Genomic DNA, 27,771 nt, shown 5'->3' on the forward strand with positions numbered 1-27,771 from the left:
ACTGAATGGATCTAACAGCAAGACGAGTCTTTATGCTATCTACTGAAAGACGAGGTCTTAATAATTAATTTTTTAATCAATATACGTTAGCATTGAACATACGATATTGAGTATCCACTACTTTGACTTACCACAGGTGCGGGTTTTTCGTAACCCAACGATCCAGGTATATTGGGTAGTGGTGATCATTATCTAGAGGTGCTAGGATTGCTATTATGTTGAAACGTGCGCGAGGAGAGTCTCGTTTGATAACATCCACAAGAGGAGATCGAAACAAGGTTTTATTATTCGGAACCTAGCTAGTTGGAGTTTAATTACTCTAAGAATAATAAATAAGAGTTTCTTGCTAAGTCCACTGTTGGAATTCGAAATATGTTAATTAATTAAGTCTATAGTAGACATTAATTAATTAATGGATGTTTCTATCTTAAGCGCGGGAAATAAATCAAATGCAATTAAAGGAAACCCGGAATACTTGTAATTTCGGATTTGGAAGGCAGTGCAATATTACTTCTGTAGTGGTTACTCGTAATATTCCAATATAAGTTTATATTAAATTGTGGGTTCAATTTAATTAGTGAAAAGCTAATTGGGTGAGGCCTGTTCCAAATTCTTCCTTAGATCCCTATGTGTGACTTAATATAAATATGAGAATAAAGGAGACAGAAATCACTTTTTTGAATACACAAAATTTTCGTCCCCCTCTAGAAAGAGAGAGCTCGAAATTTGTGCTTCCTCCGTGAGCAGTTTATGTCTTCCATTATTCGAGTCCTAGTACGTTGGTGAGATTTGCCCACACAAATATCAGCGTATAGTCCGGGACACCAGTCAGAAGATCCGAGGTCTTGTATTTAAGATCTTCACGTGGAGAGGGAGCAAGCTATCATCGATTATTAATTGAATCTACGAGGTAAATTGGCTAATTCCGTAGTAAGTATGTTTTAGGGATTTTATGTGCTAAAGCATGTTTTTAATTCAAGTTATGAGCATGATACATGTGACAATTACGCGAATAGAATTTGTCTAAATAATCTGCTAAATAGATCAAATTTATATGATCGGTAAATTCATGCACGCTTCCGCTGCCAACCAACTTCAGTGCATGCGATGCAGACGAAGGTGCTAGAAACGAAGGTGCTACAAGAAACTAGGGGGCGCAATGTTTAAGAAGATATTCTTACTGCTGATGGAAACTGCACTCATAAAGACCTCACCTTGTGGCTATGTCAGACCCCGAATTGTTGACATTCTTGGTGATTTGCAGAAGATAAAGAAGCATGATTGGTGTATGTACTTGCTGGACAATCTGTTGAGGACACGTGAGCTATGGAAGAACAACAGGTCGAAAGTTTTCAGCGGTCCATTAGTCTTCTTAGTGGTATGTCCTTCATTTATCGCAGCAATGCTGTATATTATTTGATGTTTTGTTGACATGGTCTTGTGTGTGAATATGAATTTGTTGTTGTCTGGACCTAGTGCTTAGAGCACTGTTTTTATATGAATTGGGTATGTTGTTGACATTGTCTATATATTTTTTTTATTTACTGTAGGCCTTCTACGTAGATCGAGTAGTGCACCGTAGGAGATGTGTGCAACGTGACAGTCCTATGATAAAGGGTTGGACGGCCGAACTGTTAAAAGAGAGGGAGGACGAGGAAATGAAAGAAAATGATTTCAGACTTGGACGAGTGGTTTCATAGTACGATGAGAATGAACTTGGTAGTGCGAAGATGTCAACAGTAGTGAAGCATCCTGCATCAACTGAAGATTTTGTTGAAAACGGAGATGGTTCAGAAGAATTGGTGTATATCAGGGGTGTTTGGGGGGCAGTCAAACACATTGGTGATGGTTTCAAGCTGCAAAGGAATTGAACCAAGCGCCTCCAGAAATAAGGAAAATGGACAGCTTTAGAATAACATGTGACACCCTTAGGAGGGCATTTAGGCTGGACGACAATGACATTGACCCTGTTGAGTCAATGACGCAGATGCAACCTGCCCAGAGTAGTTCAGCGGAAGACTCGTCAGCCTTGCAATCTTTGTTGGACGCGGTTGATAAAATGGATATACTCGAAAACAAGGACGAATTCCCAAGCTTCAGCCTCGGCTTTGATGCAAGCCAGGTTAAGTACATATTATACGTTCCCAGGTTAAAAATCCGTTGACATTCTTAATGAAAGTGTGACTTTTGGTATATTGTAGGATGGTGGCGCTTGTCACCGTAGACATTTATTAACCTTGTTGACATTTGATGTTGCTATTGATATTGCTTAAATCCTTGTCATTGTAGACATTTATTAACCTTGTTGACATTTGATGTTGTTGTTGACATTGCTTAAATCGGTCCCACATATTGACATTCTGTGGAGGGTTTGATTATAGGAAAAAAACCATGTTGACTTTCATTCCAAGGAGACAACATAATTAAATAATATATTGACATTGGTTGTTTACAAAAATTATGAAAAAAACGACATTGCATATAAGTTGTTGACATTGTAGAATTTTCTATAACTTTTCTTCTACATTCTATCACAACATGCTTTTAATTCCTAATATCATATGAGCAGTAAGACATAAAACTGGAAAAACACTACCAAGTGCAACATTTAAGTAGAAGAGAACGTAAATGGGAAAAACACTACCAAGTGCAAAATAACTCTTTCACTTGAAGATGTTATTTAAAACTGTATGGAAACTAAGCAAAAATCCTACATTTTGGCTTTTCCTTTCTCCCTACCACAATTCCTTGCATCGTGATGGCCCATTTCTCGACACTTTGCACATCGCCTCTTAGGTTTATTCTGTAGTATGATAGCCTTCTCAGTTGCTGATGCAATTCTCTTTCCAGAACTGCTGCCAGATCCCTTTGTACTCACTACATTGGGAGGGTGCACGTTAACAACACTCGGTCGAGATGCCCCGTACAGATTCTCAATCCTCTGTGCTTTATCCATCGAAGACACTGAAGGTACTGTATCCCCAAAGAGTTTTTGACTAAGTTCTTCCATTCCATCGAATAATGCAACAATTTCATCGTCATTGCTCTGTGCTCGTTGAAATAAGTGAAAGTATAACGAATGCAGTTTGGCTGCTACACCTCGTTTACGATCAACTTGTGAAACTGAAGCAACATTATGTCAGTACCGTGTCAACATGTTGACATAATATATGAACGAATAATGGAAAAAATAAATGAATCACGTTAAATACAAACCTTCGGATGACGATGCTTCCTCAATAGGATCACAGTGGACTGATTTCAACAATGGCGTCCTCAGTCACCTTGTACCTATATATGTATCTGGTATTTCCTTCACGTCATGGTTTTTGAACAACCAAAAAATGTGGCAACATAATATTCCACGCCGCAAAAATAACTTACAATCACAGTGGTACGACTCTGTGCCAACTTTGTGGCGGACAACAACTTTGTTTTGAAGGCTGTCCGTTATTGTGTAAATCTCAGTATTGTCTTCCATCTCGAAGTGAGTCATTCTGCAACGTCAATGCGCCTCGACGATCTCATCTTGAACTTGCTGAAAGATGCGATCTGTATACATATCCGCTGCGTGTTTCTCAAATAAGAGCTCCGTTGATAGGATGGGGACTTTTGTAGCATCAGAGAAATCGAGCCTTTCTGATATGTTACTGATAAGGCTAATTTCATGCATTGGTTAAAGGGTTAAATTTGTGCATTTACGGGGTCTAACACATCTTTTTAAGCCAGGTGTGTAGAGAATTCGCCAGGTCCAGGAAAAAGAGAAGGACGTTTGCATGGCGTAAGAAAATTGCGATAAAAGTGAGCATTGTGGAAAAATGACCAAACGGAGGAGATCAAGAAGCTGAAGGGCAGAACGAAGATTTCTGCGAAAGCTTCTAGAAGATCAAACCCGCACCTATATAAGGAAGAGAGCATGCATTTTAAAAAGGGAGGAGAAAAAAAACCTTTTTTTGGAGGCTGGGGGAGTTCTCGTCTCTCTGCACTTTTGGCTCTCTTAGCTCACTCGCACACTCTACACACTCTGGGGTTTTTTCTGGAACTTGAGGGTTTTGAGTTTCAATTGTTGTTACGTAGTTGGGTAAACACCGTCCTTGAAGAGGGCGAAGATACAATTTATTGCTTTTGTTTTAGTTTGTTATCGTGAATTTCACCGAGCTTCGTTGTTCGAAGCTCGGCTCTGTTTTCTGTCGAATTCTCATTTTCTATGCAACTTTTTGTTTCCGAATTTACTTTGCTGATGTTGATTTCGATCATGGATGCATTTGGTTTTGAGTTTGTCGTACTGTGATTTTTGCGTTGGTTTACTGAGTTTGGGCAGAATTGTTGAAAGCTTGTGCTGATCGGGATAGATCGGTTGAATCAGAAGTTATGGAGTTGATTTTGTTGGTTGTTGGGTTCAGAATGCTTGGATCCGGAGTGGATTAAGCATCCGACGTTTGGATCTGAAACAGAGTGATCGGAGTTGATGCCTAGTTTTCGTGTTTTCGTTTCATTCCGTCTAGTACATGTAGACCTGTTTTATTTCCGGCTTATTGCAAGTTTCCGACGTCCGCACTTTTACATTCTGTTTGAATCAGGAAATGTGCTCTGTTTTCTTCATGTTCGCGTGTGATTTAGGTAATGAAATGCAGGTAGCTGTTAGTTAAATCCTTAGTTTGTTATTTGCAACTTTTATTCCGTACTTGCTGTTTCTGGAAAATGGTCCCCGCTGTTTACTCACTTTCTGTCTAGCTATATTAGGAAGTTGTTTGCTCGGTCTAAGAAGTTAGTTTAATATCTCGCAGTTATGAGGAAGTTCTATGTCAGCATGATGTTTTCAGTTTCCTAGGTCTAGTGTTTAATTCGTTCCTAGGTCTAGCAGTAGTTTTACCTCAACCCAAAATTGCGTGGCAGCAGCCATTCACCATTTCCAAGGTCTTCTAAATGCTTTCTTACGCATTCTTCTTCGTGGGATCGATCCTTGCTTCCCTGTAATAATTCATAGTATAGCGGGTTGAGGGTTTTGAACGCGGAATTAGTGTGTCCAACGACCGAGATTTCTGATATCCTCTGAGTTCCTAGACCTCGTGATCTAGCGGATTTACTGGATTTACTGTAACAGGGCATCCGTGGTTGTCTTTTCCAGTGAATGGCCCAAACACCATGCAATACCTATTCAATGAGCATAGCAAGCAATGAGAGTGAGGAAAATGTCAACAAGAGCTCAACACAACACCTGAATTGAGAGCATAAAAAAATGAATAAAATGCCAAACACAATCTACACGTGTGATTACCTGTTTGTTGAGTACGTAGTATCAAATGATACAATGTCACCGAACATCTTGTAGTTCTTTCGCGACACAGCGTCACACCAAAAAAGACTAAGTAGCTTTCCATCACTACCTTGCTGGAATTTGTAATGGAAACCGTCACTAGTGTTCTTCTTCTCCTCCATTTGATTTAAAATCATCTGGACATCAGCGCCTTTCATTTCTTGCAATATGTCGCGCTTGCTGTTCCGTAAATCAGTAACGGTGCAACCCACAGCATCATAGCCACCCAGGAACTCCTTCAATAAATTGAAAGTCTGTGTAGGTCCAATGTTGGCCTTTGTGCAGTCCTGCAGGAATTTGTAATGGATATCCCCAAGGTTACGGTTGGATTTCATGTATCGGACGTGCTTTGTATCGACCATAACATGATTGTGTTGGTCTACAAAGTTGCTGACAACATATCGAGGACTGCCGGAATCGGTTATATACTTCAACGTAAGTTTCGCATTGCATTGACATCTGCTAGAACGGCGTCTATGTTTGGTATAACTCCCCTCTTCGTCGACATCCAACTTTTCACCTTGCCTGCTGCACACAATGGTCTGCCACGTTTTGACACCATTTGCGTATTTGTGTCCAAATCTTCGAGTATCGAACCGGCAATCGTTGGCATATGCTTCATAAAAGGAAATTCCATAGTCTAATGTTTCAAACACCTGACCAATGTACGGTTTCAACTCGGGTCTGCAATCTGGAATAACAGCAGCTGTAAACACGATAGAGAATCGTCATCGAAGAATGTCATCACGGAATGTCAACGGCCAAATTGGCAGAATATCATCACACACTATATCAGATTAAACACATTGCTGACAGATTATGTATACACCATCAGAACAAGCATAAAAAATTAGATAATCTTGCACAAAATCTACATTTCGAAAAAGGATTCATCAACCATTTCGCAATATAACCTAATGCCTATGCATAATCTACTCTACGTGCTATGTCTTCTTCAATCAAGCACAACAACTTCTACACTATATATTCAACAATTTTTCACCAAAAAAATGACAGAAAATTCATCAGAGGGACATCAACCATTTCGAAATCTAAACTACAGTTGTACACACGATAGAGAATCATCATCCAAGAATGTCATCATGGAATGTCACGGCCAAATTGGGTGAATATCTTCGCAAACTATATCAGGTAAAACACATTGCTGGAAGATTATGCATGGAGCATCAGAACAAGCATAAAAAATTAGATAATCTTGAACAAAAACTATATTTCGAAAATAGATTCTACAACGATTTCGAAAATATAACCTACTACTCAACCTCATCCATCAATGAACGTAAAAACATAGAACATAATCGTCATTGGTTTCAACATTATGTTACACATATTATTCAAATTAGCAAGAAAAATACCTTGAGCTTCGTAAGCCATTTCCATTTCAACACAAACGAAGACGTTGACCTTATGCCGGAGAAGATTTGGGATATGAATTTTAACAGGAGATCGAAGTTTATATTGCAATGTTGAATAATTAAGATATGTTATATTTTATGGCTGAATGAGTAATGTAATCTCTTTCCAAAAAATGATAATAATGGTAGAATAGGAGAATGGAGATAAATTAGGGGGTCATCATTTACTAATCACGCCTAGGAACAGTTACAAACAATTCTGGTTATGATTATACCAGATTGGAGTGAAATGAGGATGTATGTAACTGCCGGCAAAAAAACGATTTCCATATACACCCCCCGCTGACATAAATTGCACTGCCCGGTGACATCGAATTTGTAACCTCCTAACAGCCGTAGATTAGTTACAATGATGGTGTGTGATTAGAGTTCGTAGTTTGCATGATAAATGAGAGTTTGTATTTGATCACACCTATATGTGTGTGTATATATATATATATATATACTGTTAGGTTGAGATTATTTAGCTAAATTGAGAAATGAGATAATCAGCAACTAATCCACAAGATTTCTAAAAAGGCAGAATGGTAAATTTCATTTATGAATTACGTGATCAGATCTGTCGAGCAGCACGCTAAATCCAGAGTGCAGACCTACTATCATAAGCACGTTGTTCCACCGGCCTCGGCGGTGGGGGCGCCATCTGGTTCTCGTGCGCCGGCGGGAAATATGTTGGGGCTTCAGGAGAGGGCGGAGAGGAGAGAGCAGCGCGTTAAAAAGGTGATGGATCTAAGTTGTTGGTGTCCGACCACCGTCAGATTCTGATCGGTGGTTGCAACGCCGACGGTCTTGCGATTTTTGGCTTCGTTTAGAGTTGTTTAGCATTATTGATTGAAATTTAAATTGGAAGACGGAGACCATAGAAATCCGATTCAAATGCAGCTCAAGGCAGAGGAGGAAGGCGACGGTGGCGGAGGCCGAGCGACAGCGAAAAAACAAGCATCGAAGGATTGGGAATCGATGAGCTTGAGTGAGAAGACGGTGGGGTTGTATGTCGGCGAGAAAGGACTGCTGTTTTGGCTCGCAAATTCGCCTAAGCTTCTATCTTCATCGTGATTGGGGGATGGATTCTCTTCTGGTTTGTGGGTCCCGCTTTGAACTTGTAGATGAAATTGTGAAATATGTAGATGAATTTGTGAAATATATGGATGCCATTGTTAATTCGATTGTGTTGCTGGAATTTGTGAATTGTGTAGATAAGGTGTTTGTGATATTGCCTAAAATATTATTATTGACATAAATTGTATAAGTTGTTGACATGAAAATGTTTGTTGTTGAGTACGGAAACAATGTCAACTATATATATAATCCTTGTCAACTACATATAAAATTTATATCAACTACACATATGTAATGTCAACTATATGTACAATCCATGTCAACTACATATATAAAATGTCAATTATATGTAAAATGTTGTTATTGACATAATTTATACGTAAAATGTTGCTGTTGACATTAATTATATAGATCGTTGACATGAATTATATAGCTCGTTGGTGGTGGTTGACATTAATCAAACGGATTCGATTCGAACACTTGTATAAAGTGTCAACAACTCAAAAACAATTCTTTTAATTAAAAAATAATAACTATTTTTCTTAATTTTTTTAATTGACACAAGTTCTGGCATCATGTTCATACGATATATGTCAATAGCATGCATATCAAATGTCAACAGCATGTTAATAGCCTGTATATAAAATGTCAACAACTTGTCAACGACTTGTATAAAGTGTCAACAACTGAAAAATAATATCAATAGCGAGAATATCAAATGTCAACAACTCTATTAAAATGTCAACAACTAAAAAATAACACTTCAATAGCGAGAATATCAAATGTCAACAACTCTATTAAAATGTCAACAACTAAAAAATAACACTTATAATTCACATATCAATAGCGAGAATATCAAATGTCAACAACTCTATTAAAATGGCAACAACTAAAAAATAACACTTTTAATTCACATATCAATAGCAAGAATATCAAATGTCAACAACTAAAAAATAACACGTCGATTCTTTCTCTCTCATAATTTTCTTCGTGAATTCACGAACCTCATCGATTTTCTCCCTGTCAAAACACAAAAACAACAAAGTGTGCCAAAATTTCATTATTGCATTTTTACTCCAGCTGCGATCGATATATCGGAGGAATTTGACAGTTCGTCTTTGCTCTCCAAGCATAAGAATAACAAAACTAAGCAAAATTTTGTTCAGAGTCATGTTTGCAGCAACCAAAAAAGTACTCTGTATAGAAGAAGCAACACGCACAAATCTCACCGGAAAAAAATATCATGTGTGAACGGCTTCGGCGAAAAGCTGATGAATGACAATTGATTCCAACCAAATATTCAATTAACTCCATCAAGTTATTATCCAAAAAATAAAGCAACAATATTTGAAGATTTTAAAACAAATTGAACCTCTCGGCAACGAATTTGCTGAATTGAAGATTTGATGAACTCCAACAAATTGAAGATTTGATGAATTGAACCTCTCGCTGATCAAATTGAGAGCGGAATCGAACACATCTGCGAATTCAACCTCCGGCAACGAATTTGTTGAAACTAACAATGCAGATTCTGACGAGATCGCAGATCTCCATCAAAAAATCAGCGATCTCGAGGAAGAGAATCGCAATATCATTCAAGGAAGGCTGCGAAGTAGGACAAGAGGAAGAACAACGGAAAATAATTGGCGGAGATCGCGCGCTGAGAGGAGGAGGTTCGCCTCAATGATCCCAAGGAGCAGCGGCGTATTCAAGCCAAGGAGGAGCAGGAGAGATTGCGAGTCGAAGAGGATGTTTGACGGCGATTAGCAACAGCGATATGGCGGCGGCAATCGCCATTGTCGTCGACGAAATTGGAGGGATGAAGATGAAGATGAAGATGGAGGGCCGATTAGCGGTAGTGATTTGGGAAAAAAAGGATTTTTGGGAAGAAGAGAGGGGGATGTGAATTACCATTCTACCCTTTCATAATAAATTAATTTAAAAATATTTTTCGTGTGGCAAAATCTGGACCACTTATTTAATAAAAATAAGTGGCTGATGTTGCATCTCATTTCTCAATTAGCCTAAAAAATCTCAATTGATCATGGACCTATATATATATATATATCCAATCACTTAAACACCCTTAAAAATATCTCCGGAAAGAGGTAAATTGAGAAGGTACATTTTTTATTTACATCTTCAACGGTGTCGCCGCAGCCATAGTGAGGGCCCCATCTTTGGCCTGAAGCGAATCGGCTTGTGACCCGGTCGCCTCGACCTTCCCCTTCCGCTAGGCCGCTTTAACGCCAATCAGACGACTCACAGTATGCTCACTCTCCTCCACTAGGGTATATATATTTTTAAAAAACTGAAAGAATAAAGTATTTATATTAAAGCTTAAAATATAATGAGTAGTTTGATTTAGAAAATTTAAAAGGACATTTTTTATTTAAAGGCAAGAAAAGGAAGATGCCTAGGTAGTCATGTGTACTTGTTGCCTTGCGAAGTCATCTCTTTGAAGTGTTGTGCATGCACGAAAATATGATTAGATTACCATCTATATAGGAACATGTTCCATTTACTCCCCCGTCCCACTCAAGATGTATACATTCTTGAGTGGCACAAGATTTTAGCAGGAGTTGTTAGGTGGAGTAAGTAAGAGGGAAAAAGGTAGTTGAATAATGAGATAGATTTATTTCCAAATATAGAAAGTGGACACCTGGAGGAAATTTTATTTAAGCACAATTGATTCATTCAATATACATTATTATGAAAGTTTATAAGCATTTTTATTCAATATGCTGAGTCGGAGTCGCATCGTTTCCCTGGTACTCGTACTACTATCGGTGCTCTATTCTGTTGTGTGTTCCTCCGCCTTCAGATTGCTTCAATCTCTAAATCAAGTGGGGCACTTGTACTACTATTGGTGTTGTATTCCATTGTGTGAAAAAAGGGCGAATTGGCGGTCGCGCCTGCAATAGGCGCTGATCTTACTCGGCGCGGATGAGGTGTCATAGATCGGCTGTGTACCTACAGTGGGGGATGAAAAAACTGCGATCGACGCTTTTTACGTCCCCCTATTATGAATGCTCTAAGAGATTCATTACATATTATTATATGGCTGTCAAAGTTTTACTGACAAATTTTTATACTCCCTCCGTCCCATAAAAATATGGACATTTGGGACGGCATGTGAGTTAATGCACAATTGGTAAAGTAAAAGACTGATAGAGAGAAAAGGTAATTATAATACTCCCTCCGTCCCACTACAAGTGAGGCGCTTCAATTCGGACGTTGTTTTGCAAAAATGATAATAAATAGTTAGAATGGAAAGAAAGTAAAGTAACTAAGAGAATAATGTATATACGACTATCTTCTATATTATTCACTTTCTTATTTTACTTTCTCTTCACTCTAACTATTTATTACATCTTCACAAAACAACGGCCGAAAAGAAACGCATCAGTTGTAGTTAGAGGTGCCCACGGTTCCGGAACCGCCGGTTCCGATTTTGGAAATTGCCGAACCGGAACCGAACCGCGAGGGTGTTTCACGGTTACAGTTCTGGTGTTGGTTTTGTAGCGGAAATCTATTTAACTTGATTGAAAGATTTACATCTAAACATGCTTTTCAGATTGTAAACTAAAAATATGTTTATATGCATATAATCACCAAGCAATTTGAATATATGCAATTAAATCAATGTACCGTAAGAATTCAAGAGTTGAATTCTATCACCGTCTTCAATTGATCTCAACCACAGATCTTCTGATCTATTCCCTTTTAACTCGAATTTGACCTTTGTGTGGGCAAAACTCGTCAAATCCTCAAAAGCTAGAGAAGAATTGAAGACGAAAATCTTGAAGAACCATAAATTACCGATTTTTCACTCTCTCTCAAATTGCAGATAACGAAAATTATGATTAATTAATTCTATCTTCTCTTCTTCTCCCTTTTACATTAAGTTAATTATTTTGGGCCAGACTAGGGATTTGTGGAGGATTGGATTGGGCCATTGTTTAGGCTTTCACTAATTAAATTAAAAGTAATTTAATTCAAGACCAAACTTAAATATTATTATCATCCACTATAGATATAATATTGACTGCCCATCCAAACAGAAATTACGAGTATTTCGGGACTTCCTCTTTAATTAAATCATTTCACATGTTTAAGATATAAATATCCATTAATTAGTATCAAGTCTGCTATCTGACTTTTATTAATTAATTTCATTTTCCAAGAGTGGTCTAGTTTAGAAACATTATTTATTATTCATGGAATAAATTTCAACTTGCCAGTTTTCTGAACAATGAAACCTTTTTCTAAACACATCTTGAGGATATTATCATACTGGCCTCTCTCAGCACACGATTCATTGCAATAACAATGCTAGCACCACTTAGATATTAATGATAATTACCCAATCTATCAGGATTCTTAGGCAACGAAATACCCTCAGCATTTGATAAGTCAAAGTAGTTTTCAATTAATATCGTATGCTCAATGTTATGTCAACAATGATTAAGAAACGACAATCACCGAGACCTAGTCTTTCAGTAAATAGCCAAGGAAGACTTATCTCACTGTTTGATCCTTTCAGTGCTTTACCACACCGACGTCGTTAATTTCCTTAGGTAAGGAAACTTTCGGACTGACGTCGCAACCTTTCACGATAGGTGGTCAAAGCCTATCTAGGTTGTGAAAATGTTTTCCTTCTGCAAGAACCGACAAGTTACCTACTGTGAACGCCGCTCACAACTTGTCTACTATGCTGAAGACTTAGACTCATTTTGCTTAAACTATGTATTTAAATGGAAAACACATTTCAATATCTCATAAATACATAAGCAACTCATAAGAAAACACATTGTAACAAAATATTCTTTCTCATAAATTGGTAAAAATGGATAAAAGAGTTATTACATATACAAGCATTTGAAATATGCTTTCAGTATACTAAACTCTAACATCTGGTTCCGAATAGGCGGTTTTCCAGCGGTTTTTTTTTACGTTTTTTCACGGTTCCGAACCGCCAATTTTAGATGGTATTTTGCGGTTCCGGCTCGGTTTCACATTTTTCGCGGTAATGGCACGGTTTCGGTTTGAAAATCTTTGAAACTGAACCGAACCACGGTTCTAATATCAACGAGTTCAGTTTGGGTAAATTCTCACAGTTATGGTTCGGAACCGTAACCGTCGATTACGGTTTCACGGTTAACCGTCAGAACCGTAAACCTTAGGCACCTCTACTTGTAGTGGGACAGAGGGAGATTATTAATGGAGAATGAAGCCCACCTTATTAGAGAGAAAAGAAATTACAAAAACTAAAAGGGCACATTCAAAAAAAATATTCTTATTTTTATAGGACGAAGAGAGTAATATTTTTACTATATAACTATGTTATTTATTTATGTAAACCGTAATACTTTCTCTTATAACTTGAGAACTCAACTTCCAAATTAATTTATAGACTTGACTATTAGTTAATCATGCTAAAGAAATGAGGCCTTGCTACAATATTTTAGCCGTTTAATTAAAGTAATAATATCATGAGTATTTATTTGTCAAATTTGTAAGTGGACCTTTGCGACGCATCGCCGTATCGATTGGGGGATTTTATTTTGTTTGAGTAATAAAATATAAAGAGAATTAGGCGAAAAGCCCATATTCTGATTCAGAGAGATTTTACCGCACGCCGCCGCCTCTACACTGCTGCGCCACACTCGGTAACGAATCAATTTCGAAATTCAATCTCTGTTTCTATTGGAAAATTGTTTTTCGGTTAGGTTTTGCCTTTTCTCTTCTCCCCTTGCTGTTTATGTTGATTCGAAATAAAATTCCTTCAAAGGATTAAGAGCTACTGTCAATTTTCATCTCTATTTCTGTTGGAAAATTGTTTTTTGGTTAGGTTTTGCTTTCGCTCTTCTCCCCCTGCTGTTTATGTGGATTCGAAATAAAATTAAAGAATTAAGAGCTACTGTCAATTTTTTTTTGTCGGTATGTATTGCGATTGAGCTGGATTGACGTTATAATTTAGTGTAATGATTATTGATTATTGAATTCATGTAGTTTAATTACTAGGTGCTTTAGGAATTCTTAGTTGTCGGAGCCAGAATTTGTGTTTTATCCCATGGATTATCCTCAGGGAGAGCTTTAGCTGTATGGGTTTCGTTTATGAATTTGTTTCTTAGTTTCTATGCTATCTCATCTTCAACTAGGCATGGATGAGGAAGGTCCAGTTGTTAATGTGAACCAGAGTAATGAGGAGAGAATCAGGCAGAAGATAAAGAATAAGAAAAAAAGTGCCAAAAGCGAAGTAGAGGGTTATACTGTTGATACTGTGAAAGCAGCTCCAACATCTGGGAATCAATGTATTGCTGAACTGAACAAGGATCATAAAGGGGGCAAAGAAAAGAAGAAGACGAAGAAAAATAAGGGAGCAGAAGATGCTAAGGCTGAGATGAAGAGTGGTTCTAGAAAAAGTGAATTAAATGTAGTATCTGGTGAGAATGGTGGTGGATTAATGATTGATAAAGCTAAAAGGGATGGGGAGAGTTCCAGTGGATTAGCACTGGATAATGCTGAAAGGAAGAGAAAGCGAAGAGAGAAGAAGGACAAGAATGAGATTGTTGAGACACATGATACTGGCGAAGTAAAGAGGGATGCGGGTATCAATTTGCAAGAGGGAGAAAATGTATCTGGAAAAGTGAGTGGCAAAGAAGTTATGAAAGAGAAGAAGAAACAGAAAGTGAAAAGTAATGACAGTAAGGTGGGAGAGAGAGATGGAGAAGTTATCCGAGGGGACAGTGAGAATTGCATGGTCAATGCCACAGAGATTAGGAAGGAAAAGAAGGGCAAGAAAAGGAAGAAGGATGACTGTTTTGTCATGTCAAGAGACACTCATACTGACAATAAATCTGGTGAAGTTGGTTTATGTTCAAAACAGCGGGAAAATGTGTTGTATGATGTTGAAGATCATACTCAATCAATAAATGAAGATGTTGATACCAAGAATAATCATGAAAGGAAGGAAAAAAAGAAGCACAAAAAGAAAGAGTACTACAAAGACGATCTGCCTCCCGCTCAGCAAGAACATGTAGATGGTGACACCAATAGTCTTCTGAATACAATAGAAACACAAAATAAAGAAGCAGAGCTTACCAACAAAAGGAAGAAAAAGAAGTCCAAACTTTCCAAAAATGGTTGTACTTATGAACGAGACAATGAAGCTGAATATGCAAAGAAAGGGAAAAAGAGAAAGTCCAGTTTGGTGGTGAAAGGTTCAGATGATACTTCACCTAGCAAAAGTAATAAGAAAGTGAGATTTTCTGATCAAGATGAGGTATTTCCTCTCCCTCCTAAATCAAATACTGAGGAGGAGGATGGAAAGAAGGACAATCTGGTAAGAGCCAAGCGGTTCACACCTGAAGAAGATGAGATTGTGAAAGGTTCTGTTATGAAGTACATAGAGGATCACGAGTTAGGTGATGAAGGTGTGAAAATGATCTTAAACTCTAGCAAGCACCCTGAACTGAAAGGCTGCTGGAAAGAAATAGCGTCTTCCATTCCATACAGACCATATAATGCTATTTATTATCGTGCTCGGATTTTATTTATGAGGTCTGAGAGCCGGAAATGGACTCCAGAAGAGTATGACATGGTTTTGAAATACCAGGAAGAGCATGGTAACAAGTGGAGGGCCTTGGCAGATGAACTTGGTAAACATACATGGCATGTGAAGGATACTTGGCGCAGGATAAAGTTACGTGACAGGAAGAAAGGAAATTGGTCACAAGAAGAGTATCAGGGATTATTTGATCTGGTGAATACTGATCTGCAATTGAAACTTTCTGAAGAGAAGAGGTCCAAGCATGGAATGTTGCGGGACAATATTGCTTGGACTGCAATTAGTGATGAGTTATCCACTCGAACACAAGCAGCTTGCTGTTTAAAGTGGTACAATCAATTAACATCACCTATGGTAGCTCAAGGTGTATGGGCTGATTCAGATGACTATCGTCTGCTAAGTGCACTTTATAGCCTGGATGCAACTTGCATGGAAGATGTCGGATGGGATGATCTTATTGATACCAGAGATGGAGATTTATGTCGAAAGCGTTGGAACCAGATGGTTCTACATGTAGGTCACATTGGAAATAAATCATTTGCTGAACAAGTTGAAGTATTGGCTCAAAGATACTGCCCGCATCTTCTTGAAGCAAGAGAAACCTGGGATAGCAAACCACGGGTTCCCTGATCTGCCCTTCTGTAGCTGTGGAGTTTGAAGCTTGATGTCATGAAGAAAATCCCTCTGAAGGTTTTTGTCTTTCCATTTCTCTCTAGTCTCAATGGTTCTTGTATGCTTGTCTGTCATCTTTTTGTTTCAGCCTTGGAAAATCCTACAAGCAATGACATATGGAGAATTTTTCGCCTGCATTTAAATTCTGTTTGTTGTCTAAGATCATGTCTTTGCCTATAGAAATTCAACTTTCAGTGGATTTGGGTATATGTTATAATCTTTATCTTTTTAGGTGAACCAGTATTTTGATGAGTTCGTTAGGTTAGTAGTTTGTAATTGGGGACCCTGCTTATTCAAATTTCTATTTTCTGGTGAAACTGTATTTTGAGTTACATTTGTTGGTAAAATTTTATTGATGTTTACTGTAAGGAAATTGGAGGAATGTTTTCACATGATTTGCCACTTGCCAGAAGGAAATTTTTTTAACCATTTCATGCTAAACTCAACATGTTTTATGGAACTATCAGTAGCTAATGAATGATATTATGTACAAATTTTGATTGAGTTAATGCTAAATCCATAATCAATTTCAGCATTAAATTTTACTTTAAAGAGAGTAAGTAATTCTGAAATCAGTGTATCATAATGTGGGAGAGATGACTGAAAACATAATTAATGCTACGGTTACGAAATTCATTATTTACTGGATTCAAAATTGTATGCCTGTGTTGAAATTTAATTGCATAGGAACCTGAAATTAAACCAGTAGTAATGTAACTCATACTTCAGATGCTATTGCACAAATTGACAACCGCACCATATGATTTAGTAACTATTAATTTTACCTGGACAAATAATGATGCACCATAGTTTTCAGTTGTAGCCTTCACTCCATGTTGGTCTTACTTAATGTTTCATTTCATGAATATCCTTAACAGCATTGAGATAATGTACTTGTCATGTAAAATGATAGAGACTATATCATGTCATATGCACAGTTGGTTACAAATTTTTAGCTGATCCAAAATTCAAAAAAAATTGAATACTTTTGGAATATTTGGCAGATAAATTATAAATGCCCTAAACTGCAATATACATTGCCTCTTGCTTGTTGCTTAGATTGCTCAGTTCTGGTAAAGATTTTCACAAGATCCACTATAGTCCGCATGCATTGTTCAAGAACAAGCTTATTGACATAAGAATTGGATACTAGCAATATATTTTAGTTCTGTAATTTTTTGTAGAGTATGTTTGATAATGTAATTAACAATCAGGACCTAGGTGTCTGTATCTAAATAGAGAGAGCCATGGTTATGATTTACCTGAGTGTTTGGCACCTATTGATTTTTCCTCTCAAACAATCATAGTTGCTTGCTATTTCAACCGTTGGATCGACTGACAGATCGATGGTGCACTGAAGTTTACAAAACATTATATACGTTTTTACTTCCTTAATAAATACTTAACTGCACTAAAAGACATTCAAGAAACAAATTTTCACCATAGCAACCTCTTCCATCTTGCTGCCTCATGCCCCTGAATGCTCCAATGGAGATCAATAACAACTGCAGTGCCATTTCTCATCCTACCGGCTTCTCCAATATGAACCTGAAGCAAGAAATCCTAGATGATGACTTTGGCATGGGAAACTTCTCGTCATCAAAAGGTTACCTTCAAGATTTCCAAGACCTTGAACAGCTTCCGATGACTGCCTCATTGTGTAATTGGGATACATGCCAATGGCTTTGACCCATTTGCTTCCTTTCCCAATGGATACTGCCTTATGAGGAAAATGGCAGCATGCTTTCAGCCATTCAGAACTTCCAGGCTGGTGGATTCTTGAGCTTTCCAGACCGGAAAGGTTCGTCAATGGTATCTAAAACAACTTCTGAATTCAATTCAAAGCCTTTATGCTTTGCGGTTCCTGATGAGAGATCTTGTGTGACTGGAGATGATTTTGGCTACCATAACAAAGATGGCAATAAAGGCAACAAGACCATAGTTCATGGCAGTAATAGCAACATCAATGAATCTTTGTCGACCAAATCGTTTGTTAGGGCCATAAAGAAGTCCAAATCAGCCAAGGGGCAGTGGACTGCTGAAGAGGACAGCTGAGAATAACCTTTTTGTCCAATTCAGAAGGATGTATGGACTTTGGAAGAAGACAGAATACTGATTGAGGTTCATTCTCAGGTTGATGGACGATGTGCTGGTTGGCCTTCCACTTGATATGCCTCCATTGATGAAGTTTGGAGTGAAGGAAGAGATTGATTCCCATGGGAATGCATGAAGATGAAAACTTAGTAGGATTGGGGGAACAGTAGTTTGTTATGTCCGAAATAAGAAATTTAAAATAGGGGGAAGACAATGAATTCTTATTGTTTTTATCTATACATTTAGTTTTATAGAATAAAAGGTAATTTGCCCATAAATACATAAATTTAGTACTTGTGCCCTAAAACCGTGATAAACACCTTGTACTGGAAAGCAGCATACAACAATGGTTGATTTTCTAGTCTAGTCTACCAACAGAATCATCAACAAAACAAAACAAAACAAAATTTTGATCCAACACTAAAACCTCAAGCCGTCTTGGGCTTCGACTTAATGCGCTTCACTCTCGAATACAAGAACACTCCGGCGAGGGCTACTCCAGTACCTGCACCCAAACAACGTACATTCGAGATTCAGTTTTTTCAAAGATCACATCAACTCTTTCATTTTATCTATCACCCAACTCCTAAGAAAGATTGGTTGTACCTAGGGAGTTGATAGGTGAGACAGGTGTGCGGAAGAAGAGAACCGAAGTGACAATCACCACCACCCGCTTACCCACAGAATGAGTGACAGGAGATCCGCGCTGCAAGATCATGTACGAGACCTGCACTTACAACTCTCCTCAGAACTTGAACAGAACATAACCTTCAACACAAAATTTTGAATAAAAACTTGGATATAAGTTACATGTCAAACTAACACATGACCATTTTGCCAGTGTCACACACAGCACAAACAAAGCATTGCTAGATTGACTATAACAATAATCATCAATGCTAATCAATAAGGAAATGCCAAAGACATAACCGAAATCATAACAATCAAAAGGGAGCTCTAGCTCTTTCAGTAAATTTAGGTTCGAAAATCTTTTACCGTATAAAAAGATCTTCCATAACGAAACTCAGTGCATGTATGCCAAAAATCACCACTCTTTCATCAATAGGCCATATTTGTAAAACCAATCATCAGTCTTCCATCAATAGGCCTATTCTCTCACCATATCGCCTTATCTTAATAACCACATTCGTAAAAACTAGAAACATATACACTAAACCACACACGTATAACATAATTACATACTTAACAAACTACTACAGATTTACTCTGCCCCCCACAAATCGGCATCCATCAACTAAAATGCATTTCCCACAAAGCTAAGCGTAAAAGTTTAACAATAGACAGTATACATGACATGTAAATACAAGCATATGCTTTAACTTTGATGAAGATGTGAAAAAAATATCTTCTAATGAGTACCTGTTGATATGCATGGAAGCACAGAGCTGCAATGAGTGACCTGGTGTAAAGCTGATTGACATTCACCCCCTGCCAATAGAAAAGACAAAAATAACCATTCTCATATACAAACGTCGTTAGCCATGACTAGAAGAAATTAATAATAAAAAATCGCTACTAAAGAAATGCAGGTTTCATATTACGTAAAAGAAAGTCAGGCTTTCTATATTTACTTACAGTAGCCTGAAGGTATGAGGGTGTAAGCTTAAAGCCTTCCATGAAAAAGGGAATAGGTGCCATCAAGAAGGACATGATGGTAATTATTGAGAACAGAGTGATATTGTCTAAGGAATCCTGCATGAAGAAAAATTGATTTGAAGCGCCATTTTGGAAAAAGCTGACAAAAGTATGTAAAATATCTACTCCCTCCGTCTCCGTCTCGCTTAAGATGACACGTTTTCCTTTTTAGTTTGCTCAACTAAGATGACACATTTCATTTTTTGGAAACTCTCTTTCCAATTAATACACCCAACCACTTTTTCTCACTCCTATTCAAATATTCATCTTTCTTTCTCTCTATTTTAATACTTACACCCCTCTTTTCTCTCTCCAATTAAACATTTTAACCAATACCTCATAAATTCCCGTGCCGGCCAAGAAATGTGTCATCTTAGCCGGGACGGAGGGAGAACCATTTTTTTTCAACAAGCACAAGAAGTAGATACTGGAAAAACATAATTTCAGTGAAATCACATGAGCAGAAACTTTGAACAAACTGTAAAAGCTCACCCGAGGTACTTATCAGTTCACATATAATATTACATAACCTTCTTCAGAACTGGAAAACATACCTCTTTCTTTACCATAAACAGCTATTCAAGTAGAAAGCATACCTCTTTCTTTACCATAAACTTTTTGCTAAGGACATTGCGCGATTGATTAGTCAAATTTGAGGCCATAGCACTCCAAAAACCAGCCCTAAGAAACTGACGATAGTGCAAAGATTGTGAGTAAATCACAAACTAAGAAATGGATTAGCAGATAATTTTGGACAAAGGCAATGGCAAAATTAATTAGTGATATTTAATAATATGTTATGATTCTTTACCAATAAAAAGAGGCCTCAGTCATCGATGCCAAAGCTACTCCACCAACAATTGGCATAAGCGACGAAACTACCCAGAGTGTGGGAAACTGCCCAAACAGAGTTACAGAGCAAAGTAAGATATAAACTGCATAGTCCAAACATAAAATAACACAATCAATGCAACAGGCACCTATATTACAATTTACATATCGTTATTTTACAAGCAAAAGTCAAAAGCTTTTACAAGATACCAGAATTAAGAATTTTACATGTTGAAAACTAGTAACTATCTTATCAACCAAGTTCATCCAAGAAAGTTCTTCCAGGATATATGAACTAGCAATGTTACGCAAAAATTAATAGTTATAATATCAACATTCCTACATTAACAGTTCTAAACTATGAAAAGCCATGTGACCTATTCCTGCATCATTATACAGGTTTTCCATATTCCATTAAGTGAAAAACTTTCTCATGCTTCGCAAAGACATTTATGCTACAACTGGGTATACTCGAATAGATTTTTGAGCACAGGGATGTCTCACCTCTCCCAAGAACATGGCAGAGAGGACCACAGAGAAGAAAGGCTCCATGGCTTTGATTGTATGAGTGAATGAAACAGCAACTTTGCCAAGGCTCATATTCGTGAAGAGATTGCCTAGTGTATGTACCATTGCTAATGGAAGAATTGCAGCAAGCTGTCAAATTTGGACTCATGATGATAATTAATCCAAGAAGTAAACTGATTTCAATTTATCCAAGTAAGTGTTCATGAAGTACCTGGGATCCACTGATATTAGGCCGCTTATACAGATTTAAAGTCCACATTGTAAGAACAAGCACACTTCCGACCGCAAATTGCACAAGGGTTACCGTCATCGGGTAGTGAAAAGCTTTGAAGGTGGGTTTGCTCGATTAACGACGATTAGGGTGTTGCACTCTCAGCAATTTCATCGAACATGATAAGTGCAACTTACAACTCACACAATTCTAAGCTCATTCAAATACTAAATCAGTAGCAATCCAATTCATGAAAACGTCCAAAGTTTAACATGAGAACATAATAACAGGAAATTGGAGAAATTAAAGGGATACGATGCTGGAAGATAAAATGGTACAGATCCCGGATCCTAGCCCAAGTGCTCACGCACACACACAATTTTCATCGACGCCAATTGAAGAAATGATCTCCGTATTTATAATTCGTAGCATCCATCAGGAATGTAAGTTGTTGTGCACATAAACGAACACGCGTTCCTAGCTGAGGGGAAAATCGGGTTTGTGGGGGAGTTTACACTAAATATTACGTAAATGTACCCATTTTGTTATCTATTCCACAAATGGGAAAAACGCCAACCACATTGGCGTTTTTATTAGTAAATACGCCAACGTCATTGGCGTGTTTTTAGGTAAATACGCCAACGATGATGGCGTTTTATACTTGTGCCGTATTTTGGGTGTATGCTCTCGGATTGTAATTATGATTAAACACGCCAACTTGGTTGGCGTGTCTAAATAAAAAAACGCATTTGTAAATGGCGTGTTTTCTTTGTTGAAACGCCGAACATATTGACGTTTTGTAAAAGACGCCAACCGGAGTGGCGTATTTACTTAATCATGAAAAACGTCATTCTGAGTGGCGTGTTTAATCAGACTGATATACCAGGCGTTCCTCCCCCAAATCGCGAAAACCTCACAACACACAGCCTTCGCGATTTCTCCAGCTGCGCGCCTTCTCTCCGTGATTTCGGCCTACATTCATCAATCGGTGCTATTTTCCCCCAAATTCATCTATTTTATTCGGTTAGTATGCTTACCTTTTACATAATTATAGTAATTGGTGGATAGCTAGGGTTTGTAATGGGTTGTGAATTGAGTAGAAATATTATGCATTTTGGATTGGTTGAATGATATTATTGTTGATTATTATGTTGGATTGTGTTGGGTTTAAGTTAATTTGTGTATAAATTTGATTATAAGCCTAAACCCTAGGGTTTTTATAGCTAAAAAATTGGGCAAATTGTTTTGATTTATGTGGGTTTTGGTTGATTAGTTTAGATTGTTAAATTTGTTTAGGTTAGGCAAAATTGAAATTGGTAGGTTGGGCGAATTGTTAATTGAAATTGTTAATTTTGTGTAGGTGAATTGGTTTATGATTTTGAATGTGCAATGTTGTGTAACTTGCTTATTTGATGTTGGTGTTCAATTTTGTGATATTGGATTAAATTGTATCTAATTATTGAAATGGTTTATGGTTGGTTATTGTTGAATTTGGTTTATGAAATTGGATTAAATGTTATGGTTGGTTATTGTTGAATTTGAATTATGTAGGTAAATTATGGCATCATCTTCAACCTCTCGTCGTCGGCTTGCATGTGGTCCTGCGGATCCATCTGTATTATATTTTCAGAGACAACACGTCTCTAACAACATATGGGCAGGAGTTCCATCCGAAGATGTACGCTGCCGACGATTTGAAGGAAAAATTTGGGATGTTCCCATCCAGCAACATGTCTTGACAATAGTGGACCAGATGGGGTTTGGGGGTATGTTAAGGTGTGGTAAACCAAAAGAAATTGACCACCATCTTATCACAGCTCTGATTGAACGTTGGAGGCCAGAGACTCACACGTTTCACTTTCCAGTCGGTGAAGCGACTGTGACACTGGAAGACGTGGAGGTCTTATGGGGCCTGAAAGTTGATGGAGAGGCTCTGACAACTTACATCCCCCCGACGGACGCGGGATATTGGACGGACAGGTGTATGGATTTTCTAGGATTCATACCGGAAGCATCCGAGTTGAAGGAAATGGCTTTTAAGCAGACGAGCTTATCGCGCCAATTGAGGATTGAGCTGTCTAATGACCACGAACACTACATATATGCTCAGCGGGCTCGTATCTATTGTCTGCTATTACTTGGTGGTCTGATGATCCCCAACGCCACCGGAAATAAAATTCCGTTCTTCTACCTACACTTTTTCATGGATATAGAACGGTGTTCTACATATAGCTGGGGTGGGGCGACGCTTGCTTGCTTGTACCACAATTTGTGTGAAGCGGCCGTTGGTCAGAGGACGGATGTAGGGGGAGCCTTAACTCTATTACAACTTTGGGCTTGGGAGAGAATCCCAAATATTAGACCGAGGATGCTAGATCCCGTGCATACAGACTATCTACCATGTGCAAGCGCGTAAGTTGTTCATTAATTGCGTTTTTAAACTTAATGTTCATCAATTTTCGTGTTCTTCGCTCATAATTTAAATTTTTTAGATGGAATGGCCCGGCGTCATATGTAAAAGCACCCGGACATTGTGTTGAAAATTTCCGAGATCAGTTCTCCATGATGCATCCTAATCAGGTACTTCATATATTTATAAAATGTTTTTGGTTTTTTGTTTTTTGTTTTTATGGAAATTATTTTGAAAAATTTGTATCACATGTAGTTTATTTGGAGGCCTTATCTCCACCGGGAGTTGCCGGAAAGTTGTGATGCCGGTCGTCCTATATGGATGTCGATCACAACGCTTATTTGTTGGAATCTGGCTGAGCCACACCTGCCACACCGAGTGTTGCGCCAATTCGGGATTGTCCAACCGTATATCCCGGATCTCCCCCGGTTCCACGGTTCTGATTTTTTGAAACAGGATCGCCGTGGAAAAGCTGGTCGGAATTGGGTTCAATGGCACGCCAATTATATACAGGAGTGGGACAACAGACACTTTACGATATGGACTGATCTGGAGGACAGTACTGAGCCTGTTGCAACGGAAGAATATATGAATTGGTTTCGCCAGATCACTGTGGTGTATTTAACCAAACCCGGCGTGCATGCTGAAGAGGGATTCCACGAAACCGCATCTTCTCATAACTTTACGGTACATTATTCATACTTAACTAAACCCTGATTACTTATTCAAATTCATATTATGATATGTACTTAACTTTGAAAAATTGTAGGTGGAGACGCTTCACAAAATACGTCACTATCTAAGTGGTCGAGCTGCGACAGGACATTTCTGTCCGGATATGGAAACCATTTCGAGGATGGTTGAAGAAGGACTGCAGATATCCGGGGAGCCTCAGCTGATGGACTACCCTCCTTCGCAGCGCTCTGCAATGGACGTGGACGTACCCATAAGGCAAAAGGCAAAACGACGAACCAAGCAGAAAACCGTCCGCGGAGAGTCGTCATCTCAGTTCGTACACGACTCCGATGACGATTTTGAGGACCCACCTCCACCGAGCTCTGCACTTCGAGGCCGTCATTCTATTAGCCATACCGGTGGTACCGGAGAAGATATTGGCCTCAGTGATGTCCCCGCTTCTCCACCGCGGTCGTCTGTGCAGGAGGATCTTGAGAACGCTGTTGTTCAAGATACTCCTCCCTCAAGGATCCCTAGATCTACATCTACTATTGGGAAGGGGATACGGCGTCTGTTTATGCGGAAACGTCGTGACGATTGAACTAATTTGAACTCTTGATATTACTGTAATTTGATATTGATGTTTTTTCATTTGATTTGAACTCATTGATTTTAAGTCTTTATGATTAAGTATTTGGATGTCTGAATTATTATTTCCTAGTAGAAATGAAAATGAAAACAGGCAAATAAAGAGATATTGGCGTTTTTGTGAATGTAAGTCTTTGTGAAAAACGCCAATGCTATTGGCGTTTTTAAGTTAGTTTATATTTTTGCCCGTTTTGTCTACGACGAATGCGGACATTCTGAACAAACACGCCATTCCCGTTGGCGTTTTTAATAAGACGCCATTCCCGTTGGCGTGTTATTTAAAAACGCCATTCCCGTTGGCGTTTTTAAGTTAGTTTATATTTTGCCCGTTTTGTCTACGACGAATGCGGACATTCTGAACAAACACGCCATTCCCGTTGGCGTTTTTAATAAGACGCCATTGCCGAGGTGCCGAGCCAGCGGCCGAGGTGCCGAGCAGGCGGCCGAGATGCCGAGCCAGCGGCCGAGGTGCCGAGCAGGCGGCTGAGGTGCCGAGCAGGCGGCTGAGGCGTTTTTAATAAGACGCCATTGCCGTTGGCGTGTTATTTAAAAACGCCAACGCCATTGGCGTTTTTAAGTTAGTTTTTTCGTTGCTCGTTTTTTCTACGCCGAAAGCGGACATTCTGAACAAACACGCCAGTCCCGTTGGCGTGTTTCAGTAATAACACGCCATTCACGTTGGCGTTTTAAAGTGAAAAGACGCCAATTAAGTAGGCGTCTCTTCAAACACGCCACTCACATCGGCGTGTCCTATAAAAAAACGCTCCAACAGCTAAGAGTTTTTAATCATTTCATCATTATTCAATATATAAGTACATACAAATATTACCCTATACATTAGTCCAAATCTTGCTAAATACAGAAATCCAATATTACACAATGCATACGTTCAATTGTCTCGCCTTTTCCGCGTAAAAAAGCTACGGATCCCCTTCCCGATTCTGGCGGTTGAGAGTCTAGACGGAGGAGTCTCTCGCACAACGACATTCTCTAAATCAACCCCAAAATATTCGTCTCGCACAGAAGACCGAGGTGGAGAATGTGGGACATCACTGAGACCGATGTGTTCGCCTGTACCACCAGTGTGGCTGACAGAGTGACGACCTCGAACTGCAGATCTTGGTGGAGGTGGAGGCATAAAATCGTGATCGACATCATCAGTGTGACTGACAGAATGACGACCTCGAACTGCATATCTTGGTGGAGGTGGAGGCAAAGAATCGTCAGCGGCATCATCTATCAACTGATTATCCATCCTTGGTGGAGGTGGATGCAAAAAATCGTCAGCGGCATCATCTACCAACTGAGTATCCATCCTTGAATGAGCATTCGGGCAGTTGCGCCTGTCGTGACCTGGTTGACGGCAATGTTTACATCGGCGTCGGGCTCGTGGCTGGTCAGCTTCACGGACATCCATCTGATTAGGAATCCTAGTAGTACGGTATCGACCGCGACTTTTAGGCATTAACTGAGCTCGTGAACATTGCAAAGTCCATTCAGGCACGGCCCAATAATCTTGGTGTCTGGGTGGATTGAACACCGTAGAATATTGGTGTACCCAAACACTTGTGCGGTATACGGGATCAACAAGCGACAGCATGTTGTCGTTTCTAAAACGCGCAACTGCCGCTGCATGTGAACATGGAAGTCTCCACATCTGCCACTTTTGACATTTGCAGTGCGAGTCCAAGTACTTTACCTTCCACTTATTAGCGCCCTTTCCACCAATTCGACGCTTTGTTCGAACCACATAATGCCCTGCAATTGTGTTGGGTGCTCTCACATTATGCAATTGACCTTTTGCATCATTTTTGCACACCTTTTCATGCGCCCACGGGGTAAGTGGTGTGGCACACTGTGTTGATGCAATTGACCGGTCATTGAACCATTCTATTGTCCTCCAGAATATCATATCAATGCAAGCTTTAATTGGGAGTTGTCTTGCGCCTCTCAACACATTGTTGTAAGATTCCACCATATTAGTGGAAACCTCACCCCATCTTTTGTGTTTGTCATACGCCAGATTCCATTTTTCTAACTCCACGGCATCAAGGTACTGCAAAGCCTCGTTGTTGACGTTTCGAAGTAAACGACGTCTGATCTTAAACTTGCGCTTCTTGGTAGCAATACCAATTTTCCAAACAAGTCTTTTGACCATGATACCTTTGTGATTCTGCAAAACATTCTTTCTAACATGTACCAAGCAAAATCTGTGATGACCCACATTGGGTTCTTCTTTCCATATGGGAGAATTCATTGCATCTATGATTCCCACATGCCTATCAGATATGACACATATTTCATGCTTTGCTACATGAAGTCTAATGCGTTCCATAAACCAATTCCAACTTTCTTTGGTTTCCTCATCAACAATGGCATATGCAACAGGCAAACATTTCTTATTAGCATCAAATCCAACGGCAATAAGAATTTTACCTCGACATCGTCCACGTAGATGAGTTCCATCAACCGTTAAAACTGGTTTGCATAGTTGAAAAGCCTCCACAGCTGGTCCAAAAGCCCAGAATACGTACTTGAATACCTTGTTCATACCATTGCTTAATATGTCATCGTGCATCCATTCCACAATTGTGCCAGGATTTTGTCTTTGCACTTCATTCAAATAAGCTGGTAAAACTTTGAACGACCACTCCCATCCAC

General features: G+C 38.8%; 3 protein-coding genes and 1 pseudogene across 3 annotated transcripts; 2 read left to right on the forward strand and 2 right to left on the reverse strand.

Annotated features, from left to right (window-relative positions):
* Positions 1 to 2,710: 2,710 nt before the first annotated feature.
* On the reverse strand, positions 2,711 to 6,712 carry LOC121803969 (protein FAR1-RELATED SEQUENCE 5-like). The gene is made up of 4 exons (XM_042203534.1): positions 6,694 to 6,712; positions 5,279 to 6,023; positions 5,088 to 5,154; positions 2,711 to 3,046 (listed from the first exon to the last, which is right to left on the reverse strand). Exons 1-4 carry the CDS (start codon positions 6,710 to 6,712, stop codon positions 2,711 to 2,713), a joined length of 1,167 nt encoding a protein of 388 aa, XP_042059468.1.
* A 6,638-nt stretch (positions 6,713 to 13,350) lies between these two features.
* Positions 13,351 to 16,449, forward strand: LOC121805067 (RNA polymerase I termination factor-like). Its single transcript, XM_042204820.1, has 2 exons — positions 13,351 to 13,484; positions 13,977 to 16,449. Exon 2 carries the CDS (start codon positions 13,979 to 13,981, stop codon positions 16,013 to 16,015), a length of 2,037 nt encoding a protein of 678 aa, XP_042060754.1. The 5' UTR covers positions 13,351 to 13,484; positions 13,977 to 13,978; the 3' UTR covers positions 16,016 to 16,449.
* Positions 16,450 to 17,545: 1,096 nt separating this feature from the next.
* Positions 17,546 to 18,255, forward strand: LOC121805942 (annotated as a pseudogene).
* A 107-nt stretch (positions 18,256 to 18,362) lies between these two features.
* LOC121805943 (triose phosphate/phosphate translocator, non-green plastid, chloroplastic-like) lies at positions 18,363 to 21,512 on the reverse strand (the record flags this gene model as incomplete). The annotated part of the gene is made up of 8 exons (XM_042205994.1): positions 18,363 to 18,656; positions 18,758 to 18,878; positions 19,532 to 19,600; positions 19,748 to 19,864; positions 20,404 to 20,488; positions 20,619 to 20,704; positions 21,143 to 21,295; positions 21,378 to 21,512. Coding segments are annotated over 8 exons (843 nt in total), but the record flags the coding sequence as incomplete, so codon positions are not given.
* Between the last annotated feature and the right edge of the window lie 6,259 nt (positions 21,513 to 27,771).

The sequence above is a fragment of the Salvia splendens genome, chromosome 5 (assembly GCF_004379255.2).
Source record: "Salvia splendens isolate huo1 chromosome 5, SspV2, whole genome shotgun sequence".
NCBI classification, from domain to species: domain Eukaryota; kingdom Viridiplantae; phylum Streptophyta; class Magnoliopsida; order Lamiales; family Lamiaceae; genus Salvia; species Salvia splendens.

Excerpts from the sequence above, each read along its gene's own strand:
- LOC121803969 (XM_042203534.1), bottom strand. Across the intron at positions 5,155-5,278 it reads ACTACGTACTCAACAAACAG|GTATTGCATGGTGTTTGGGC; the intron begins GTAATCACACGT and ends CTCATTGAATAG. Across the intron at positions 3,047-5,087 it reads GCCCTGTTACAGTAAATCCA|AGCAATGACGATGAAATTGT; the intron begins GTAAATCCGCTA and ends CAACGAGCACAG.
- LOC121805067 (XM_042204820.1), top strand. The coding sequence starts at position 13,979 with ATGGATGAGGAAGGTCCAGTTGTTAATGTGAACCAGAGTAATGAGGAG.